This window comes from Oryzias melastigma, linkage group LG18 (assembly GCF_002922805.2).
Source record: "Oryzias melastigma strain HK-1 linkage group LG18, ASM292280v2, whole genome shotgun sequence".
In the NCBI taxonomy this organism is placed as follows: Eukaryota; Metazoa; Chordata; class Actinopteri; order Beloniformes; family Adrianichthyidae; genus Oryzias; species Oryzias melastigma.
The window spans coordinates 22,533,252-22,552,690 of NC_050529.1; the positions used below are offsets into that span (position 1 = coordinate 22,533,252).

General features: G+C 39.8%; 1 protein-coding gene across 1 annotated transcript in view; it reads left to right on the plus strand.

Annotated features, from left to right (window-relative positions):
- The first annotated feature begins 4,331 nt into the window (after positions 1 to 4,331).
- LOC112155969 (mitogen-activated protein kinase kinase kinase 11) overlaps positions 4,332 to 19,439 on the plus strand; it is a 57,212-nt gene continuing 42,104 nt past the window's right edge. The window contains exon 1 of the mRNA XM_024288063.2: positions 4,332 to 6,157. Coding sequence (XP_024143831.1) covers positions 5,401 to 6,157 — 757 coding nt within the window. The 5' untranslated portion in view covers positions 4,332 to 5,400. The remainder of the gene's footprint in view (positions 6,158 to 19,439) is intronic.

Genomic DNA, 19,439 nt, shown 5'->3' on the forward strand with positions numbered 1-19,439 from the left:
TTACTTGAATTAAAAATGCAAGAAAAATTAGATTTTCTATTATTATGACTTTTGTGTTCCTTCATTCTTTTTCTTCTTTTACCAGCGAATAAAACAAAACATTAGAGTAAAATCCAAATTGTTTTAAAATCAATAGATGTAAATAAGATAACGTCGCTTTGATTATAAACTACTCTGACTGTAGAATAGACATTTTACTATCATTTAAATCATCTAAGCCTATCTGACAAGTCAAAAATCAAAACATAAATTAATTAATTAGTTAAGTTTTAATTTTTCTTCAATCCCAAAGAGCGATCTTCACAAATTTTACATTCATTCCACCAGGTTAAGAGTGCAACCACAAGTTTTGTTAACCTTTGACCTCAGATAGAGGCCACCATCTTGAAAATCACCTTTTAGCACCTCCTAGGGATTTCGTCTGTCGTCTCCTAACTCTTCGAGCATCATTTGGCTTTTGGATATGTAGATTTTAAAAAGGGGCTGCACGGTGGCGCAGTGGTTAGCGCTCTTGCCTCACAGCGAGAAGGCCCCGGTTCGAATCCCGGCTGGGACCTTTCCGTGTGGAGTTTGCATGTTCTCCCCGTGCATGTGTGGGTTTTCACCGAGGACTCTGGCTTCCTCCCACCGTCCAAAAACATGCTTCATCGGTTAATTGGTGACTCTAAATTGCCCCTAGGTGTGAATGTGAGAGTGAATGGGTGTGATTGAGGCCCTGCGACAGACTGGCGACCTGTCCAGGGTGTACCCCACCTTCGCCCTTCAGTAGCCGGGATAGGCTCCGGCACCCCCGCGACCCCGAAAGGGAAGAAGCAGTCAAGACGATGGATGGATTTTAAAAAGGCGTTGCCGTGGCGAGCTCGCAAAAGTTGCGTTCATCTTTTGTTCATAAATGTATCACCTGGATATTGTGGAAATGTAATTCATGAATCGTTGATGAACAAAAAGACATAATACACAACATGAACAAATTAGGAATGTGGGCCTGTTACCAAAAAAAAAAAAAAAATCTGTTGCTATGGAAATCCAAAAATGGACTTTTGTCAATTCTTCTAAAAATTGCATAGTCTTGTCGTCACCCTCAGATGACCAAAAAAGTTAATGGTTGCTATGGAGATAAACAGAAAGCTACACTTTTGTAAAAAAAAAAAAAAAAAAGGGAATTGGTCACATTTATGAAACCCTGACCAGGGTGGTAGAGGGGGGAGTGAAGGGTCTTTTAGTGGTGGCTAAAAGGGGAGTCACTGGGGGGCTGGTGAGGGTGGGTAACTTATTGGTGGGTGTGGTCATACCATCCTTCTTGTGGCTTTAATTTTTTGCTCTTGACACTGCTCTGTTTGGGACTGCGGTACATGAAAAAGTTTCCCCCCTCACGTGTGGGTCATGCTGGTGTACGGCCCCCGTGACTCACGCCGCTTCAAAGAGCTGCCATTTCTCTGCAGCCTCGCCGCTTCCTCCTGGTATTTGGATCAGATAAGTGCAAGACGGCACAGGTTTGTGGACAGGTGTTCACAGAGATGCCATTGTTTCCACCAGAATGTCTTCATTCAGGACTCTGTGTGAAGCCTCTGTCCTCGTCCTCCTGCCTCCTTTATTTTCCTTAGACGGCCCGTTCCCTCGTCCAACCCCCCCTCCATCCTCACCAGATCCACAAAAACAACTGCATCCTTCCTGCACAAGCGTTGACTCAGCGGACTGCAGGGAGGGCGGGGCTTGGGTTCATGTGTTTGTGCGAGCGGGGGGGTTGAAGAGGTGATGGAGGATCAGTGTTCAAACAAGCGGCAGGGCAGGGAGGGGGAGGCAGGAGGAAGCCCACTGTTTCCAAGGTGGGCCTGTGGTTCCCAGCCCCGCCCATCACGCCGCTCACTTCCAATTGCCTTACAGCTTTCAGAAAGTTGGGAAAATGCGGACAAACGGAATTCCCTGACCTTTCTGTGGAAAAACAGCCCTGCATTGTGTGGCTGCCAGTGGGTCATGAGGAACACATCTGATATCGAACATACACTAAGGTGTTCCTAAGGAAGCTGAGTGCCTCGCTGCGGCAGGAAGCATGTGAGCATGTTTTTGTGGTTTCTGTAAAAGTAGAGAAAAATAAACACTTCATTGAAAGTTGGGGCACGTAAGTAAAACCGACAAAAACACCTTCAAATTCATGGAGGTTGTGTTTAAAAACATCAGAAACTCCAGTTTCATCTGTAAACCGAAGCTCTGCTCTGATAATATGATTAAAATCACATTTCTCTGTATCAATAGTGAAAATGTAGAACTTACTAAATGGAAAAACAATTAGATAAAAACACACAAAAAAAAATAAAAATTTAACCTTGTGAAGAGAATTGACTGAAAATTATTACTATTTTTTAATTTAATATCAATATAATTTTTAGTCTGATATGAATAAATAACAATAGATGAGTTATTCTCACCATATAGTTTAGAAAGTTAGCTAAACTTTTCCCGCCAAAGTGTTTTTGAGATTTCATGGAGGCAGCCATTTTGAAAAGCCCTTCTACTGCCCCTACTGGAATAATGATGAACTACAGGGAAGAAAAAATATTTGATTGGGGTTTTAGGGAAAGTTTGAACCCAGCGAATGAGATTGGGGTTTTAGAAATGCAGGTTACGAAGATATGAATAATTAAGCACCTTCATGTCTTACTTTGTTTCCAATTACATAAAAAAAAAAAAAAAAACAGTCTTCAGTCTTTTCCATTAAGGTGATTCTGAATTCAGTAGAGTCCTGGGCTATGTTCGAAATTCCTCCCTACTCCCTAACTACTGGAAAATAATATAGTGGACTATCTAATGCCCGGACTTTAAAGTAATTCGGACACCATCCTCACTACTTTTTTCTTTTTTGAATACAAATATGACGTGAAAACCTAATCAATACAAGCATTTTATGACAACTATTTATGAATCCATTAGGTTCTGATGATGAAAACATTGATGGTTTAATAAAAAAGTCCTTTTTTGGACAAAAATTGTTCAAATGTAATTGAATTGTAGTCCATATTCCCAAATCTAGTGAGCATCGATGCAGTTTAGATTATTTAGGCTGTATTTCACATAACGGGATGAAGGCAAAGCAGACATTTTATAAACTAAAACCTCTGATGTGTTGCATTAAATTGATATTTCATATAAGATACTCATTATTTATTAAAGGTCACAAAACTGGATGTTCAAATAAATATTTATGGGGCTCACAAAGAGGCCAAATGTCATTGCCATGACTGTGATTTCTAAAGCAAAGTTATTCAAGTCAGTTGAAAAAGATAGCTGCTCATATAGTTTCCAGAAAAATGTAAAGGTTGTATCCCAGAATGATTTGAGGACAGTACATTTGAAAAAACATATTTTTTTAAGACTTTCATTTCATTTGGATAGATTTCCAACATTACCTATTAAAGTTTGGACAAAGTGATAGAAGATGTGTATTTAAAAAAACACGGTGAAAGTTATGTTTTAACAAAAAACAAACGTAGCATTTACATTTATCACCTAAATATTATTAAAACGGTGAGAAAAATTGGAGCTATCCAGACGTACAGTTTAGATCCAGATTCCAGCTCAGACGAGGAAAACAAAGAGGTTAATGGATCTGTTTGTATGCAAGTTGATGCATCAGAATGGAGCAGAGAAGGGAGCTTGTGAATATTGCAATTTGTATATAACACCTTCAAAACTTTTTCCAATGACATTTTTGTCCACCTGCTTCTGGTTCAAAGCAATTTGAATGACAAAACACAAAACGTTCACATTTTTACCTTAATTTTCTTAATATATGTCATCCGCTCATTAAAAAAATGCCACAAGAACATGTTTAAAACACCAAAAATATCATTTTTATTGGAGTGAGTCCTAAACAAAAATGTATTAGAGCAAGAATAGTTATTCTGACAACTACAATGACTGAATATTAGCTCTTAATTTCTCAATAGAATTGGATTATGGCTTCTTGACCAGGGGGCAGGTAATACCCAGTCCACTTCTTATATACAGTTAATGATATTTAATGGCAGCATTCTAAATGTAAATACAGATGTATTTTTATGGGTAAAAAACAATAATAAAGTGCTAAAGAATAAAAAACAATAAAATCTTTTGTGTTCTATTACTTTATCTTAGACATCACAAAGCATGCCATTATATATATATATATATAAAACATAAACCAAATTAACAGAATATAAATATAGATAACATTACATTTATTATTGTTATACATATTTTTATAATAATATAATTATATTTTAATATTATATCATAAAATAATATTACTTTCACAAAAGGAAGTGCTTTTATTTTGTTAGTTGACCCGGAAAATGCGTGATTCTGAGCGGAAGCTTGACTGTTGGCGGTCATCTGACTCTTTTCCTGTTGGGACAGAAAAGTTTTGAAACCCCACCCTCCGCGCTGCCTGTGTGAGCACCGACGTGAAGTGGGTCGAGTATCAGGCGGGTGAGCGCTGCCCGAGCCGGGGGAATGTGATTGGAAGTTACGATGGAGCCGCTGCGCTGTGTGGACGTCACCGGGACCGAGTGGAGCTCCGAGCTGCACCGGGCGGTGCGCTGAAACCCCACCGAGAGAGAGCGCGCGCGCGAGAGAGCGCGAGCTAACGGGATTCACTTCTGTCGCAGGAAAGTAAAGTCGAGCAGGTCCGAGGAGCTCTTCCTGTTCCAAAGTCTGCGTGTTTTTTAGCGCTTTAACCCCATCATTGAGCTGCTCGCCATGGGGGGCGCGTGGACCCTCCGCCTCAGAGGGACGCGGGGTTTCCTGACGGGGTCCCGGAGCGCTCACGCGCGCTTGCTGGATGTTCGGTCTCTCTAAGGCTGGCTGGTTGGCTGGACAGAAGGCTCTTTTCCTGCCATTCTTCTCCGCCTCGCGGCGCTTCCTGCTCGCGGTGACCGCAGCATTTAATGGCTACAAACACAGAAATGCCTTCAAATGGACACATGGATGTTTGGGGTTGCTGGAGCAACATTCACAGGTGTTTCACTGATCGAATTGAGTGTAAATAAGAGCTCAACAGGTGGTAAATTGGAAGAAAAAACATTTATTCATAGGGATTGAAGAGTCACAACACAGAGTAGTAGAATGATGTTTTGCTCATATTATATGTTAGAAAGCTCACACAGATTGTTGGTGTTTATTCTGAAAGGATTAAGAATGAAACATCTCCTGTTGAGATGGAGAGGTCTGACAAAGAGTTGACTCTCTGCTGTCTTTGACGCCACTCCTGTCTGTCCAAATTTTGCACACATTTCTTTGGTCCCTGATGAGCCAACAAGAAAGACAGGAAAGGGAGCGAGGCGTCATAAAGTACTCCTTTGTACTTTATTTTCCAACCCCCGGTGTGCTAAGTCGGATCCAGTCAAAACATCTGCTGGAGGCTCCATGGAGCCGCTGAAGAACATATTCAGTCGCAGCTCATTGTCGAACTGGAAAAACTTGGATCAGTCGCAAAAGGGGAACTTCACCAACCCTGTATGGACGGCCTTGTTTGACTATGAGGCGTCTTGTAAAGATGAGCTCACCTTGCGGAAAGGTGACCTGGTGGAGGTGCTTTCTCTGGACTCAGAGATTTCTGGGGATGAGGGCTGGTGGGCAGGTAAGGTCAACAACAAGGTGGGCATCTTCCCATCCAACTATGGCTCCTTCAAGCCCAGCGGATATGCGAAGCTCCCCAACAGTGGCGTGGTTAGTGAGCTTGGCCAGGCTGTGGTGGCCCAGTTCGAACCCGCAGACGTGGATTTCCGGGAGCTGAGCTTGGAGGAGGTGATTGGGGTTGGGGGCTTTGGGAAAGTGTATCGCGGTACATGGAGAGGAGAGCTGGTGGCAGTAAAGGCGGCCCGCCAGGACCCTGACGAGGACATCAGTGTGACGGCCCAGAATGTGATGCAGGAGGCTCGGCTGTTTGCCATGCTCACCCACCCCAACATCATCACCCTGAAGGGCGTGTGCCTGCAGGAACCCAACCTGTGCCTCATCATGGAGTACGCGTCTGGTGGGCCGCTGAGCCGAGCGCTGGCCGGCCGCCGCATCCCACCCCACGTCCTGGTCAACTGGGCCGTGCAGATTGCCAGAGGGATGCTGTACCTGCACAGTGGGGCCATCGTCCCAGTCATCCACCGGGACCTCAAGTCCAACAACAGTAAGTCGTTGACGTCTGTCTTTACAATCACATTTACAATTTCTTTGGACATCCTGGTATAGAAACACACATGTCCTGTGAAGTGTTTAACTGCACAGTCACATGACCAGCTAGCTGAAAAGCAGCAGACCAGGACAGACTGGAATTATTTTCCGGTGACAGTCCGGTTTCAGGTTAAAACTTTCTATCTCTGCTGAGTTATGAAACTTTGGACTTTGATGCTGCCTTTATGCAGCAGAAAATGGCTTGCATCAGCTTATCAGGGCCTGCGGCGGACACGTATGCACCGAAGCACGTCATAAAAGCACACCTCTAAGAGACAAATGATATTTTTAAAGACCTACTCCAATGAAAATTGTGTTTTTTGAGTTTTTAACATATATTTGTGGCATTTTACTTATGAATGAAAACAAATATAATAAGAAATCATTTTGTTTTTTATTTCTCCTTTTAAACCTGCCAGTCAAACTGTCTTGGACAGACTCTGTTTGAATGAATGATCTTCTTTCCATCAACAGCTCTGCTGCACATGCACTAAACCCTCATCTGTTCCTAGTGTCTAGTTCAGGTTCTGGAGAAGAGAAGATGGTATCTTCACATTGACTGCAGTCAAATGAGCCGCCGTTCACATTTCTGTGGTCAAATCAGCATCACTGGATTTTTGGTGTGAGTTTCATCCAATACTTACGGTAGCAGGACTGAGAACGCTGGAAAATCTCCACCAGACTCCACGGAGCTTCTTGATGTGACCACGGAAATGTGAACGGCGGCTCATTTGACCGCAGTTGGAAAGGATTGTAAATCAATGAAAGAGCATTTTGATGTTAGCTTTGATTATTTTATCAAGAACTCTGAGAAACCAATGATTGAATGTATTGATCACAGTCAATAAACATTGGAGAATTAGCTAAAAGAGTCTTTGGTGAACTGGAAGGAGAAAGAATCAGGATTTTGGAGGAAGGGAGGGTCTAAGGGCAGGGATAACCAGTTTATTTAGTCTTAGTTTTTAACTATTGTTCATATTTTGAAGCCCAATGAGGCAATTTTCTTTGTGATTTGGGGCTATATAAATAACATTGAATTGAATTGAAGTTCTGTCCATGAAGATCTTCACTTCCTCGTCCCAGCTGCCATCCGGATCAGAACCATTACTCATATTGATTGACATTTTTATGCAGTAGCGGGGAAGATTTACGCTAGCGAGACACAGAACTATCATAATCAGAAGGGGCGGGGAAACTCGGCTTGAAAAGCCACGCCCCCCCCACAGGAGATTTTGAAAACAAAGGCTACAGATCAACATGGAAAATGTCTTTTTAAGACATTAAGGTTGTGGGATTTTGATTAAAAACGTCATAATCATAATGGAAACACTACTGGGGATGTTTGTTTTTAATAAAAAAATGTGACATAGGGTGACTTTAAAGATCCACTCCAATGAAAATTGTGTTTTTAACATGTTCTTGTGGCATTTTTCTCATGCTAAAGGACATATTTAAAGAAAATTTAAATTCAAATTGAATTCCTGAGTATTTCTATATTCAAGCTTTTGTGAATCAGGAGGAAATGTAGGTATTACAGCTGGTGGGCCAGAAGCACACTGCTCTGCTCCATTTCAATGCATCCACTTGCTGACAAATAGATCCATGAACGTCTTTGTTTCCCTGGAATCTGGATCAAAACTGAATGGCTGGATAGAATATTGGTCGCCATTTTTGTTGCACCGGTAATATTAGGTTGGAGTAGAAACGAAGGGATGATGGGAAATCAGAGGATACTCACTCTGCTCCAATAGCCTCTGTTGAATTTTTAATGAGTTCATGTTGCTCTGCAGAAACTATGTCTTAGAAACAACACATGGTTTTAGATATTGGCTAAAAATGACAAATTTAAAAGACCACTGGGAACGCTTTGAAAATAGATCAAAAGATGACTTTAAAGGAAACACCTGGGTTGACAGCAGCCTCCTGTGACATATCTCTTCCAGGATTTTGGTTTAATCTGTTGTGACCCAGAAACCCTTTTGTGTGTAGGTAAAGATGCAGTGGTTGGAAAAAAACCCTCCACATCTAACCATTAAGGTCTGATCCTAGTTTCATGATAAAGCAGCCTTGGCTGTGAGCGATTCAAGGTTCACTCCCCTGATTCAAGGTTTGTTTATAGCACAGAGCCCTTCTGCAGAAACAACCTAAAAATGCCTTTTACCCAACAGCATGTTCATCTTTCATCCTTTTCTTTACTTTAATCTCCTGTGATCATCAACAGGATCTGGCTCTCACACCGTCTCTCCCTTCACTTATCTTTTTTTATTTTGTCAAATGAAAATGCGTCCCCCTGTTGTGCAAGGAATTATGCTAATATGGTTTTTATAGGCCAGACAGGCCAAAACCAACACAGTCCTGTTGTCTGTGGGCTGGGAGATGGTATCACCCTCCTGCCTCTTGTTTTGTCATTCTTCTTGTCCCTGTCCTGCCTCTACATGCCTCCATACAGCCAGAACCCTGTTTTGCTACTGAGCAATATCCTGTTGTGGTAGGAGGAGGGAAGTGTGTGTCCTGTGTGTGTGCTGGGGGAGGACTGTCGTCTGAAAAAGATGCTGTGTCACTTTTCGCCATATCTGGCCGATAAGCCGGACGCTCAGGTGCACGGAAGTGTATCCTCGGAGCAGATAAAACGGATCTCTGGACTCTTCGGTTTGGCAGGACAAGCTGTTCTTTTGGGACCCAGAATATGGTGTCAGTTCCTTCTAATATTCCTGCAAGTTCTTCTTTCTTGAGGTGCCATTTTGCAGTGATGTTCTCTAGTCACATAAATTGAGATATGTCAAAGAGGAAGCAGACCCTTCTCTGACCACTTATTCATAAAACCTGCTGAAAACCAAATACTTGTGTGAGGAGAGGAGCTAAGGAAGAGTAGTGCTGCCACAAATGATTATTTTAATAGTCGACCAATCACCAATTTTTTTTTTTTTTTTTCCCCGATTAGTCAACAAATCATGTCATGAACAAACTGGATGTAAAGCACACATCTTAACCATCATTAACTTTAAGCTAACTAAAAAAACTATATATATATATATATATATATATAGCATTACCTGCAATAATGCTAGTGTGAATGCTGTAAGCTGAATTTGGCCGCTAAGATGCTAGTGCTAGTGCTAGATGCTATTAGCTAAACTCCAAAATTGCTTAATTTTGTTTTTAAAAAAAAGGCCTAAATTATCATAAATAGCTAGCATGTAGCTGAAATATTAGCAAAAATACAAAATAGCTTGAAAACAAAGCCAAAAAAACCCTAAGTTACCCAAAATAGCTATTATGCAGCTTAAATATTAGCTTAACTCCAAAATAGCTTAAAAAACTAAAAGCCTAAATTAACATAAATAGCTAGCATGTGACTGAAATATTAGCTAAAGTCCAAAATATCCCTTAAAACCTTAATAAATGCCAAAATATTCCAAAAAGCTAGCATAATGCCATTATAACTTTCAGCTTTACTACACTCTGACTCCATATAATATAAAGTAACGACTAATCAAAAATTAAATTAGTCGTCGACTCTTTTAATAGTCAATTAGTCGTCGATTAGTTGATTCATCTTGGCAGTCCTACTGAAGAATGAGGGATTGCTTTTTCTTCTACAAGTGAACACTCATAAATGGGCTTTACTCGGACGTTCGTTAAGGGGCTGGTAAACAGCCGGCAGAGGTTGTCGGGCTGAAGGTGCTGATTCAACAGCAGCACGGAGGACGTGTTGTTGTGGAGCACATGGGTCCGAGCCAGAGGGAATATCTGGAATTCCTCTGAGCACAGAAGCAGAGAGTTGATGATCCTGTTTGTCCATGTGCGGATTTTACACCCTCTCCTCTCTGTCACTTTCCCTTTTCTAGCAGGTTAAGGTTTTAGTTTCCCTGTCGGCTCTGAGGCCTTTCCGACTGGAGTTTGAGGAGGAAACTCTAAAGTTTGAGAAGAAGCCACAGTCAGAGTTTCAAAGCATTGCAGCCATTTCTTATCCACAAAGACAAACCTGTCCTTGACTCATACTATAGCTCAATCTGTCCATCAATCATCAACTTAGTTTATTTCCTTTGACTGTTTACTCTCAAAATGTCATTTATATGAACGTCTAAACATGTTGATTTGCATTTTTTGTTAAAGATTCTTATAATACCAGTTTAGTTGACGTGATTTTAGGTTTGAGCGCGTTTCTCGGACTTAGAGTAATGTATCTTCTTGATGAAAAGCAATACTGTAAACCCTATTTCACACGTGTCAAAGTCAAGGCCCGGGGGCCGGATCCGGCCCTCCGGGTAATTCTATCCGGTCTTCCAGTTTATTTTATTGTTATTAATGGCCCGATGTTGTCTTGCGCTTATTTATAACTTGTATAATTTTGACAAAATATATTTTTAGGAGAGTAAAATATTGAAAGTTATTTAAGGTTTAAGTTGATTTGTTCTGGAATAATATTCCTGCCTTTTTATTATTCATATTCATGTTAAAAAGTTATGTTTTAATATTATTATTAATTTTTTTTGCAGGGCAAATTATTCAAGTTATAATCTTGACCATCAGATGCCTCAATCAAAGTTTGTTGTCTCATGTCTCATGTTCAAAACGTTTGACAGATTCACCAGGGTCCACTTTCAAGTGGGAGGAGTGTGGCCTTCCAACCAGCTTACTCCTGATTGGCCAGAGTGGTTGATTACGAAACGTTGAGTTGGGTTGTGTCTGAAATCCCTCCCTAACACCTAACTACTAAAAAACTACATAGTGCGGGACTATCTAGTGCCCTGGATTTTAAAAGTAATTCGGACACCATGCTCACTACTTTTGTTTTTGTGTTTCTAAACACTGGATATGACGTCACTGATTTCACAAAGTCAAAATCGAATCAATGAGAACATTTCACAACGTTTATTTATGACTCCACTGTGTTCTGATGGTGAAAATGTGGATGGTTATATTTAAATACATTTTTTTGTTCAAAATTGTTAGACCGCAATGCATTGTGGTCTAAATTCGCTAATCTAGTGAGCATTGATGCACAGTAGTTTTTCACAGACTTCTGGGAAATTTCTAGTGCACTCGATTTTAGAATTAGTAGCTTCGAACAACACTAGAAAGTGACAAACGCACTATAGTGAATAGGGAGGGAACAAGGGTTTGGCTTCCTGTATCGATTGCGAGTTATCACGTGATCCAACGGGAGTTTGCAATCTCGCGAGATCGACAATAGAGCCTGTGGCTGGAGCAGCAGCCAGTGTAAGCCATCGGCTGTAGCTAATCCGCTCCCACAACGCAACGGATCCGTGACGCTAGCGGTGTAAGCCCGGGGTAACACACACAAAAAAAGGAAAATGAAACAAAAATCAGACATTGCTTTGATTTGTTTAACAGAATTAGTCTGACAACTAACACAGAGACTGAATAAGAACAAAAATGACGACACCCCCAGAAAAGAAAGCCTTTAAACTACACTGACACAGTGAACTTATGATTGTAGATTGAGAGAACACCAAAAAATTGAATGGTCTTCATTTGATTGGAGCCAGATGTAAGCCATTTTTCATGGGTGACATCCCATTTACACAGTCCAATTCTCATGTACAGTCAATGAGTGGACCCCCGCCTTCGCCCAACAGTTGCTGGACAGGCTCCAGAAACCCAGTGATTCCAGACGGGATACGGTGGGATGAGAAAGAGGATAGATGGAGGGATGGAGTATTTGTCATGAAAAAAGTCATGCAAAAAACCAAAATACTGCCTTTATGCAGTTTTACAGAGACGGTATGTCATTAGCTCCTTTGTGTCAGTATGATGCAAAGAAATGACTATAAAAACAATCATAGGGATTCCCTTGTTATATCGCTGTTCACCAATTGTGGTCTTTCAGATTCAGTGCAATTTTAAAGCTTTTTTTTCTGTCACTGCAAACTACGTTCCTGATTGACCTTTGACCTTTTCAAACAATTTCTTGTGTGGTGTCTGCTGCACAGAATGCCTTCATTTCCCCAAATTTACATTAATCTTTGATTGCGATCAGATCTTTGTATCTATTCTAAAATACTGGACTGATTTTTCTATGAAGGTTTGAAGTTTGAAAGTTTAAACAAGAGAAAAAAGTGTGAGAAAAGTGTATAAAGAGTGTATTGAGGAGTTTTACAGCCTTAAAACATCTGTACTGCAACGTCTTTGACTTAACCTATTGTGAGTTATTTTTAGAATATAACATCTGTCCGAAAAGAAGGATCACTATGTTTCATTATCCAAAGATGGTTATGACTTAGTTTCTCATCAGTTAAGAGCCCATCATTTGCTGTGTTAAGCAATAATCACAGTTATAAAATACACCAGAAAGCTTTCTTAGAAGTTCACCCTGGAGTCAGACTTTGAAGTGTTTACGAAAATGAATAGAAACCAAAACATTAAAGTTCACAATAAAGCTGCTTTTATAATGCGATCGTCGTGCAAAAACAAAGCTGCATGTGATCAAACCATAAGGACTTCAGAATCGAAGTACAGCACAGTGGTGGAAGTGTGATGATTTGGTGTTGCAGCAACAGTCGCTTAAACTCTGAATTTAAGGAAGTAGCCGCTTTTCTCCTTCAGAATCTGCTGAAATGATCATGTTAACGGTTGGAAAGTTACAGTATGTTAAAGATTTTGTGTTTAAGTGTCAGGTATTAAAGGGTTAAAGACCCACTCTGATGATATGGCATTTTAGTAAATAAAAATAAAGGTATTTAGGCTCAGCGCTCATCTTCCCACAGCTGATCACCTGCTGACAGCTTCCTGCAGGTATCAGCAGAGGCTGTAGCACCAGCTGCTGTGGGAAAGTCCAGAAGTCTGCAAAGAGGCGTACAGTCTCCTCTCTCAGGAAGAAGCCACAGTTAAATCTTGGATCAACATGTCTCTTTTATTTGCCAGGGGTGGACAAGCATCTGATACATCCCTGTACCAGCATGTTTTCATTCAGGGCCCCTACTTCCCCACACCGCCGTGCACTCCAAACATCCCCTGTGTGTGCGTCTGTCTGCTGCAGAAAGGCCGGGCTGGGCGGCAGGATGTGTGACTTTAGCTTCATCTGAAAGCCACCCGGCCCCTCTTCCACTGCAGTAAACATGGAGCTGATGTTGACATTTTTGTTGTGCAGAGAGATACATCGGTTGCTTCTGCAAAGTCTGTTAATTTTTGATGATCAACACCAATTCTTAGTACTTTAATGGGATTATTTTTTTAAGTTTAAATCGTTTTTCACAAGAAGCCAACTATTTGATATACAGACTCGTTGTCATAGTAACCAGGACTAACCAGTGGAGAAAAGTGCCATACCGTGGTCCCTCATTTATCACCGTAGTTAAGTTCCTAAAATATCCAAATCCAGGGAGCATTAATCATTTTTTCCTTTTAATTATAATAGACGTTTGTTGTTAAACTCATCACTAAACACTTTTTTACACTTTTCACATTTTCCTCTCTTGTTTGAACTCTCAAAATTCCCATCTTCATGCAAGAATGAGTCCAGGATATTCATTCATTCATTTTCCTGATCGCTTTGTCCCTTTCGGGGTCGCGGGGGTGCCGGAGCCTAACCCGGCTGCTGATGGGCGAAGGCGGGGCACACCCTGGACAGGTCGCCAGTCTGTCTCAGGGCAAGAGTCCAGTATAATAGAATAAAAACAAACATCTAATCGCAATGAAGGTTTCTGTAAATATGGCAAATGGAATGCATTCTGTACAAGTTACAGAGGAGATACTACTGTTTATGCTAGCCGTTATATTAAGTGATTAAAAGCATAATTCAAAGGGAAAATTCACCTTTTACCACTTGTTTTCCCCAGAAGATAAACCACAATTTGGTTTAAAAGAAACAAACTCCACTAGTAGTTTCCTAGATTGCTTTTAGTGCAAGAAATATTCACTATTAACTCTGATCTCTGATCGATAAATGTGTATAAACAATTTATTTTAATATGTCATAATCACTCATATCTTTTCTACTGTCTTGCTGTTGTGATAAACTGTGGAATAACTATTTCTATTAGTGCGGTTACCAAAATTGCACCTTAAATTCTGCTGCTTGAATTCTGGTTGTTTGTACTGACTTCAGATTGATTTTCTGTGGTAAAAGGACTCAAACATCTGTCAAAATGTTTCAGTTTCTGCTGGATGGATTGTTGGAGCATTATGGGTGGTGTAGTCAGGATCCTGGTAGAGTTATACACACTGTCCTTCAATTACTTTTTTTTCTTTGCTTAATAAACCTCGTAGAAATATTTTTCCTTTTTTTAAAATTAGAAATATAAAATTTTTCTTTAACCAGAGAGCCACAATGGAGGGGTTAAAGAACTGCAGGTTGCAGACCCCGGGACTGTGTTAATACTTGATTCTGAATTAAAAAGACATAAAAGTGATAATGGACATCTAATAAGGAAGTTCTTGAGCATTAAGGACACCCTGCAGCCAATCAGAATCAAGTATTCACCCTGACTACGGTAGAAGCCATGTTATGACCTAAGGCCTTAATCACTGCAACCCTGAGGCCTAAAGTTTTAATATATTTGAGCTTTAAAACTCTGAAGAAAAGCACATTAATTTGTGAAATTTTAAAAGGGCTTGCCATGATTTTCTTAAGGCTTTCAGAGTAAACTATATTCGTATATTGTGACATTTTTGTGCTAAAAATGTCAGTGTGGCTTTTAAAGATGAAACCGCATGGATGTACCATTTGGTCATAATGTGGTGAGCAAAGACATGTAGAAAAAAATTATAGTTTCTTTGAATCAAGTGAAACATCCATCTATTTCTAAGGCTTATTAAAAAATAGTTGAAACAGGATTTGCTTTTGAACCACGACCTTAATCACTGGTCAGAAGTTATTAAGGAGCAGGTTTGTAAAGTGCATTAAAGTCCTTTACACTCTGTGAAAAATCCTTCATTTATGTTTTCCATTTCTGGTGAAGTTCAGCTAGTCAGACAAATATCACACAAATCACATCTGTGTCTGTTCAAAACTACATCTCAGACAAAATTTATTAGATCTTTAGATTTGAAAAAAGTTATAGGTCCAGTTTTTACAGATCATACTTGGCTAATATTAGCTTAAAAATCATTTTTTCCGTTAATAGAAACAAGATGAGAGCTTTAGATTGGAGAATATTGATCATTTAATTAGTTGGATTTTATTTAGAGTTTGAACCCCAGTTCACCTCTGTTACATTTACATGACCACATTAAGAGTCATCTTCATCTATTCCACTGTAAGGTGGATTCTACATAGACCTCTTTATGACTACATTTTTAGCTTTAGAGAAATGTGATAGTCTGTTGCTGCAATCCTTCTTTAGTTTTTGCGACTCTGCAAGATCCAAAGTTAGAATTTACTCCTTTTTAGGCTGAATGTATAAGAAGCAGAAGTTGAGAGGCAGTAATACAACAGGCGACAGGAAACAGAAGCAGCAGCAGAAAGTGAGCGCACGGCGAGAGCACCGACTCTGGATAATGAAGCAGCATTTATTGAATGAATTTACTCAAAACCGTTCTCCTTCTAACATTGTGACTCGGTGCACAAATGCACAGACAACTGTTTAAATGATAAATATTGTGTTGTGTTTGTCAGTTTGAACAAATGTAGTCATTGTCTCTTGTGAAAGCTGCAGCAGGAGCTATTATCCAGACCCTCAAACATGATGGCAGGTTTAGCATCTCTGTTTTTAAACTTCACATCTCATCATTCATGTTTCATGGAAATAATTCATGTCTGACTCACGGTGGTGTTTGAACTTCTTCTTTACATCTGGCCTGTACCCAGTTGACTTTGTTCTGTCTTTAAGAGTTACCTCACAAATACACAAATGCTGGGAAATGAGCCGTAAGCTGCACAATTTTAGCATTCCTTTCAATAAGTTATGAGGTCTTTGTGAGTCAAAATACATTGAGAAATGAAATTAGAATTACAATCCAGTCTGTTTGCTATTTATTAGGGGAAGTAGGAAAAAAATCTATTCTGTCAAATATCACAGTATTTTATTTGTTGACACTGGTATTGATTTTAATTGCTACCAAAATTTTTTAATATAAACAAACATTAAGTTAAAGGGGATATACCATGGCCTCTTTAACTTAAGCCTCTTAATTCTTCAGTCTACTCTTAAGCCTTTCAGAGTAAACTATATCCATATATATGATCATATATTACCTCTGGAACACTAAAAACCAAATTATTTATGAAATATTAGTTATTTTTCATGAGTTTTTTCCTACCTGAAGTAAAACGACTCTATTCCATTTCATGACGTTATCCTAGAGTCATTCTTTCTTCGTTTCTCCTACAAAATTAAACAGTGTCCAAACTTCTTTAAAGATGGATGCACATATCTGCCTTTTGCAGCCTCGGCCATCACTACACTGGTTCACAACACAAATACACTCGACGTCTGAACACCTGTTTGAGCTGGAACTTCTTGAAGACAGGACACAACTGGAAGATATACGGTATTCTGCATCTAAAATGAAAGTTTATTGTTGATCACCGCTAGCTCTGTGGAGAAATTGAGTGTTGGTGTTAGACTGGGGGTGGAGCTTGAACACAGATTCTTCCTGGAGGGGGCTCTTCATATCGTGCTTACATCAGCACGTTTCCACCCGCTTGTTTTTGTGGGTATGGGAGGGGCTTCTGCAGACAGTGCAGGTTTTTAGAGGATTACTCCTAAATGCATGAACTGATCAAAATACTGCTTTTGGGTTCTTCAAAGAGAGGTATGAACAGTATAATACACTTAAAAGCTCAAAAAGTAGAATTTTCATGATGGCGCCCCTTTAAGTGTCTTGCATTCTGAATTAGCTTTGGTAAAAGCATTTGTATGTGAGATGCAGCTGCAGTGCTTAATGTTCTGATCCAGGGATAGGCATCTCTAGGCCTCGAGGGCCGCATTGCTGCATGTTTTTCAGCATACCCTGCTCTGGCATGTTGTAATTGGCTGGACGCACCTGAACCAGGTAATCAGTCGTGAGTAGGGCTTGGATATCTGGAAATCATACAGATACTGCGACCCTCGAGGCCTGAAGTTACCTATCCCTGTTCTGATCATTAAATGAAAAGCTTTATTTTTATTTAAATGTATTCACGTGAAGGGTGTATTAGTATTTAGATAAAAATCAAGGTCATAACCTTTTAAAAAGTGATATGTTGTCAGCATTTACACATACAATTTATGGTCTCATTTGGACTCGAGAAAAGGTTTTACCTGAAACTCCTTCCTAAAGTAGTTCTTGATATTGCTGAATCTGCAGTGGTGTTCTGATAAATGGGATCTTGGACCTGAGGTCTGGTTCTGGTTGACAGTTGTCTGCACGTAAGTCGGCTCACGACTCTTCGAGTCACCGCAGTGGAATGATCACACTCAGCTAAATTCTGCTGCGTCACGGCTGGAGAAGCGTGTCAGTGGGTAGTAACGTTGCTTTGCCATCCACATCGCAGAATTCCTTTTCTACTCGACCTGATTTGTACTGAAAGTGAAACGAGCCTAAAGATCATTGATCCTTTTCTGCGTCTGCTCAAACTGAAACAGATTTAGCTGAGCCTCCTGGTTCATTTCATCATTGGATAAGCTTCTGCATTTTTTTATTTTCCATTTTCCGCCTTTAAAATGTTTGTTTTGCTTATCAGTAGGAACAAGTTTCCTTAAAATGAACTTTTATTTAAACCAAAGCACCAACAAAAGTCTTTTCTATGTAATTTTTAAAAAAATGGCAGAACTGAAGGAATAAAAACCTCTTTGTACCCGTTTCAAACTGCAGGAGTATTTCTTTAAGACTTGAACCTCGCTCGCAGGTTAGGGACTTTTTCCTTTCAGCCAATAAATACCTCCTGAGCCTTTGTCACAACTCTTCCATATTAACCACAGGAAGCTCCAAAATGGAGTTCAGCAGGAGATCTTCTGAACTGGAAACCAGCTCCAGAGGTTTCCTGGAACCTTTGGGGTGAGGCTCGCTGTTCTGAACATTTCTAATTGTTTCACTATTCCCAGCAGTTTGTTTCAGCAGTATGTGAATAATAACCTTAAAGTTGCTCTGCAGGAGTTCAACTAAAATCAAACTGAAGCCTGCATAAATCAGCTTAGGAATAATGTGCCACACAGGGGGCTAAGATAAAAGGATCAGTGATACAAAAAGAGAAACAGACACTTGCAATTTTCCACAATACAAAATCTATTTTATATTTTAGTTTTTTCAAAGGAATGGAACTTAAGGCTCTGAATATTTTACAGGAATTATTCAAATCAATGTAAAAACAAAGACACAACATAAAGTCTTTAAATTATACATGAAATAATAAAACCTTAAAAATAATATGTTCAAGTTTCCTGGATGAGACTCGAATGATGTTTTAAGCTTTTTTACCGCTCTGTATTTAAACTTCTTTTGAATTGTCACAGATCACATTAAGCTAACATTGACTGCTGGATCCCTAGTAGCAAATTGAATGTGAAGAGAAAAAGTCTGTTCTGTACTTGGTTGACACCAGTGGAGAGGATACGTTTGGCTCAGAAGGCTCTGAAAGACTTCCACATTTAGTCTGCAGAGACCTGTAAGAACCGGCTGTTCAGGACATCTGGCTGAATTTGATTTATCTTGTGTGACCCGTATCTCACAGTTCAAACCAGAATTTGAACCCTTTTGTGATTTTTAAGGAACTGCGTCTAATGAAGGTTATACTTCAACCCAGGAGCTCCAAACCTTGTTAATGACTGACTTCTGTGTGGACCTCAGCTTTTCACCTGCACCAGCACTTTACACAGGGAATCATTTATAATCATGAATGTCAGCGCTAGAAGCACAACATTTCTTTGTTCGGTTTCAGAACTTTTTATTTGGTACATTACTATTAGTTTTAAACAGAAGTTTTTAATTGTAGACGGGAATTATTGAGGATGCATGTTCTTATTCTTTCTTTTAGATAATCTGCTGCATCTTCCACCTGTTTTAGATCTTCATTTTCTCTGTTTTCTTTGACTCATCTGTTCGTATGTGAGTCAAACATGGAAGAAACGATAATCCTAAAACACTTCAGATGGTTGAAAACAGCTTCTGCTTTGTTAACATCAGTGTTAGTTTTTTTAAACATGTGTAAGCTCACTTAAAGGTTGTTATAACTCAATTTTACTCTAGGATTTTGTAAAGTGACACAAATGTTGTGAAATCACCTCTCCAAACATCCGGTTCAGAGCTGTGATCACTCCCAGCAGCTGTTTCTTACTAGAGCTGGTTATTCCAAC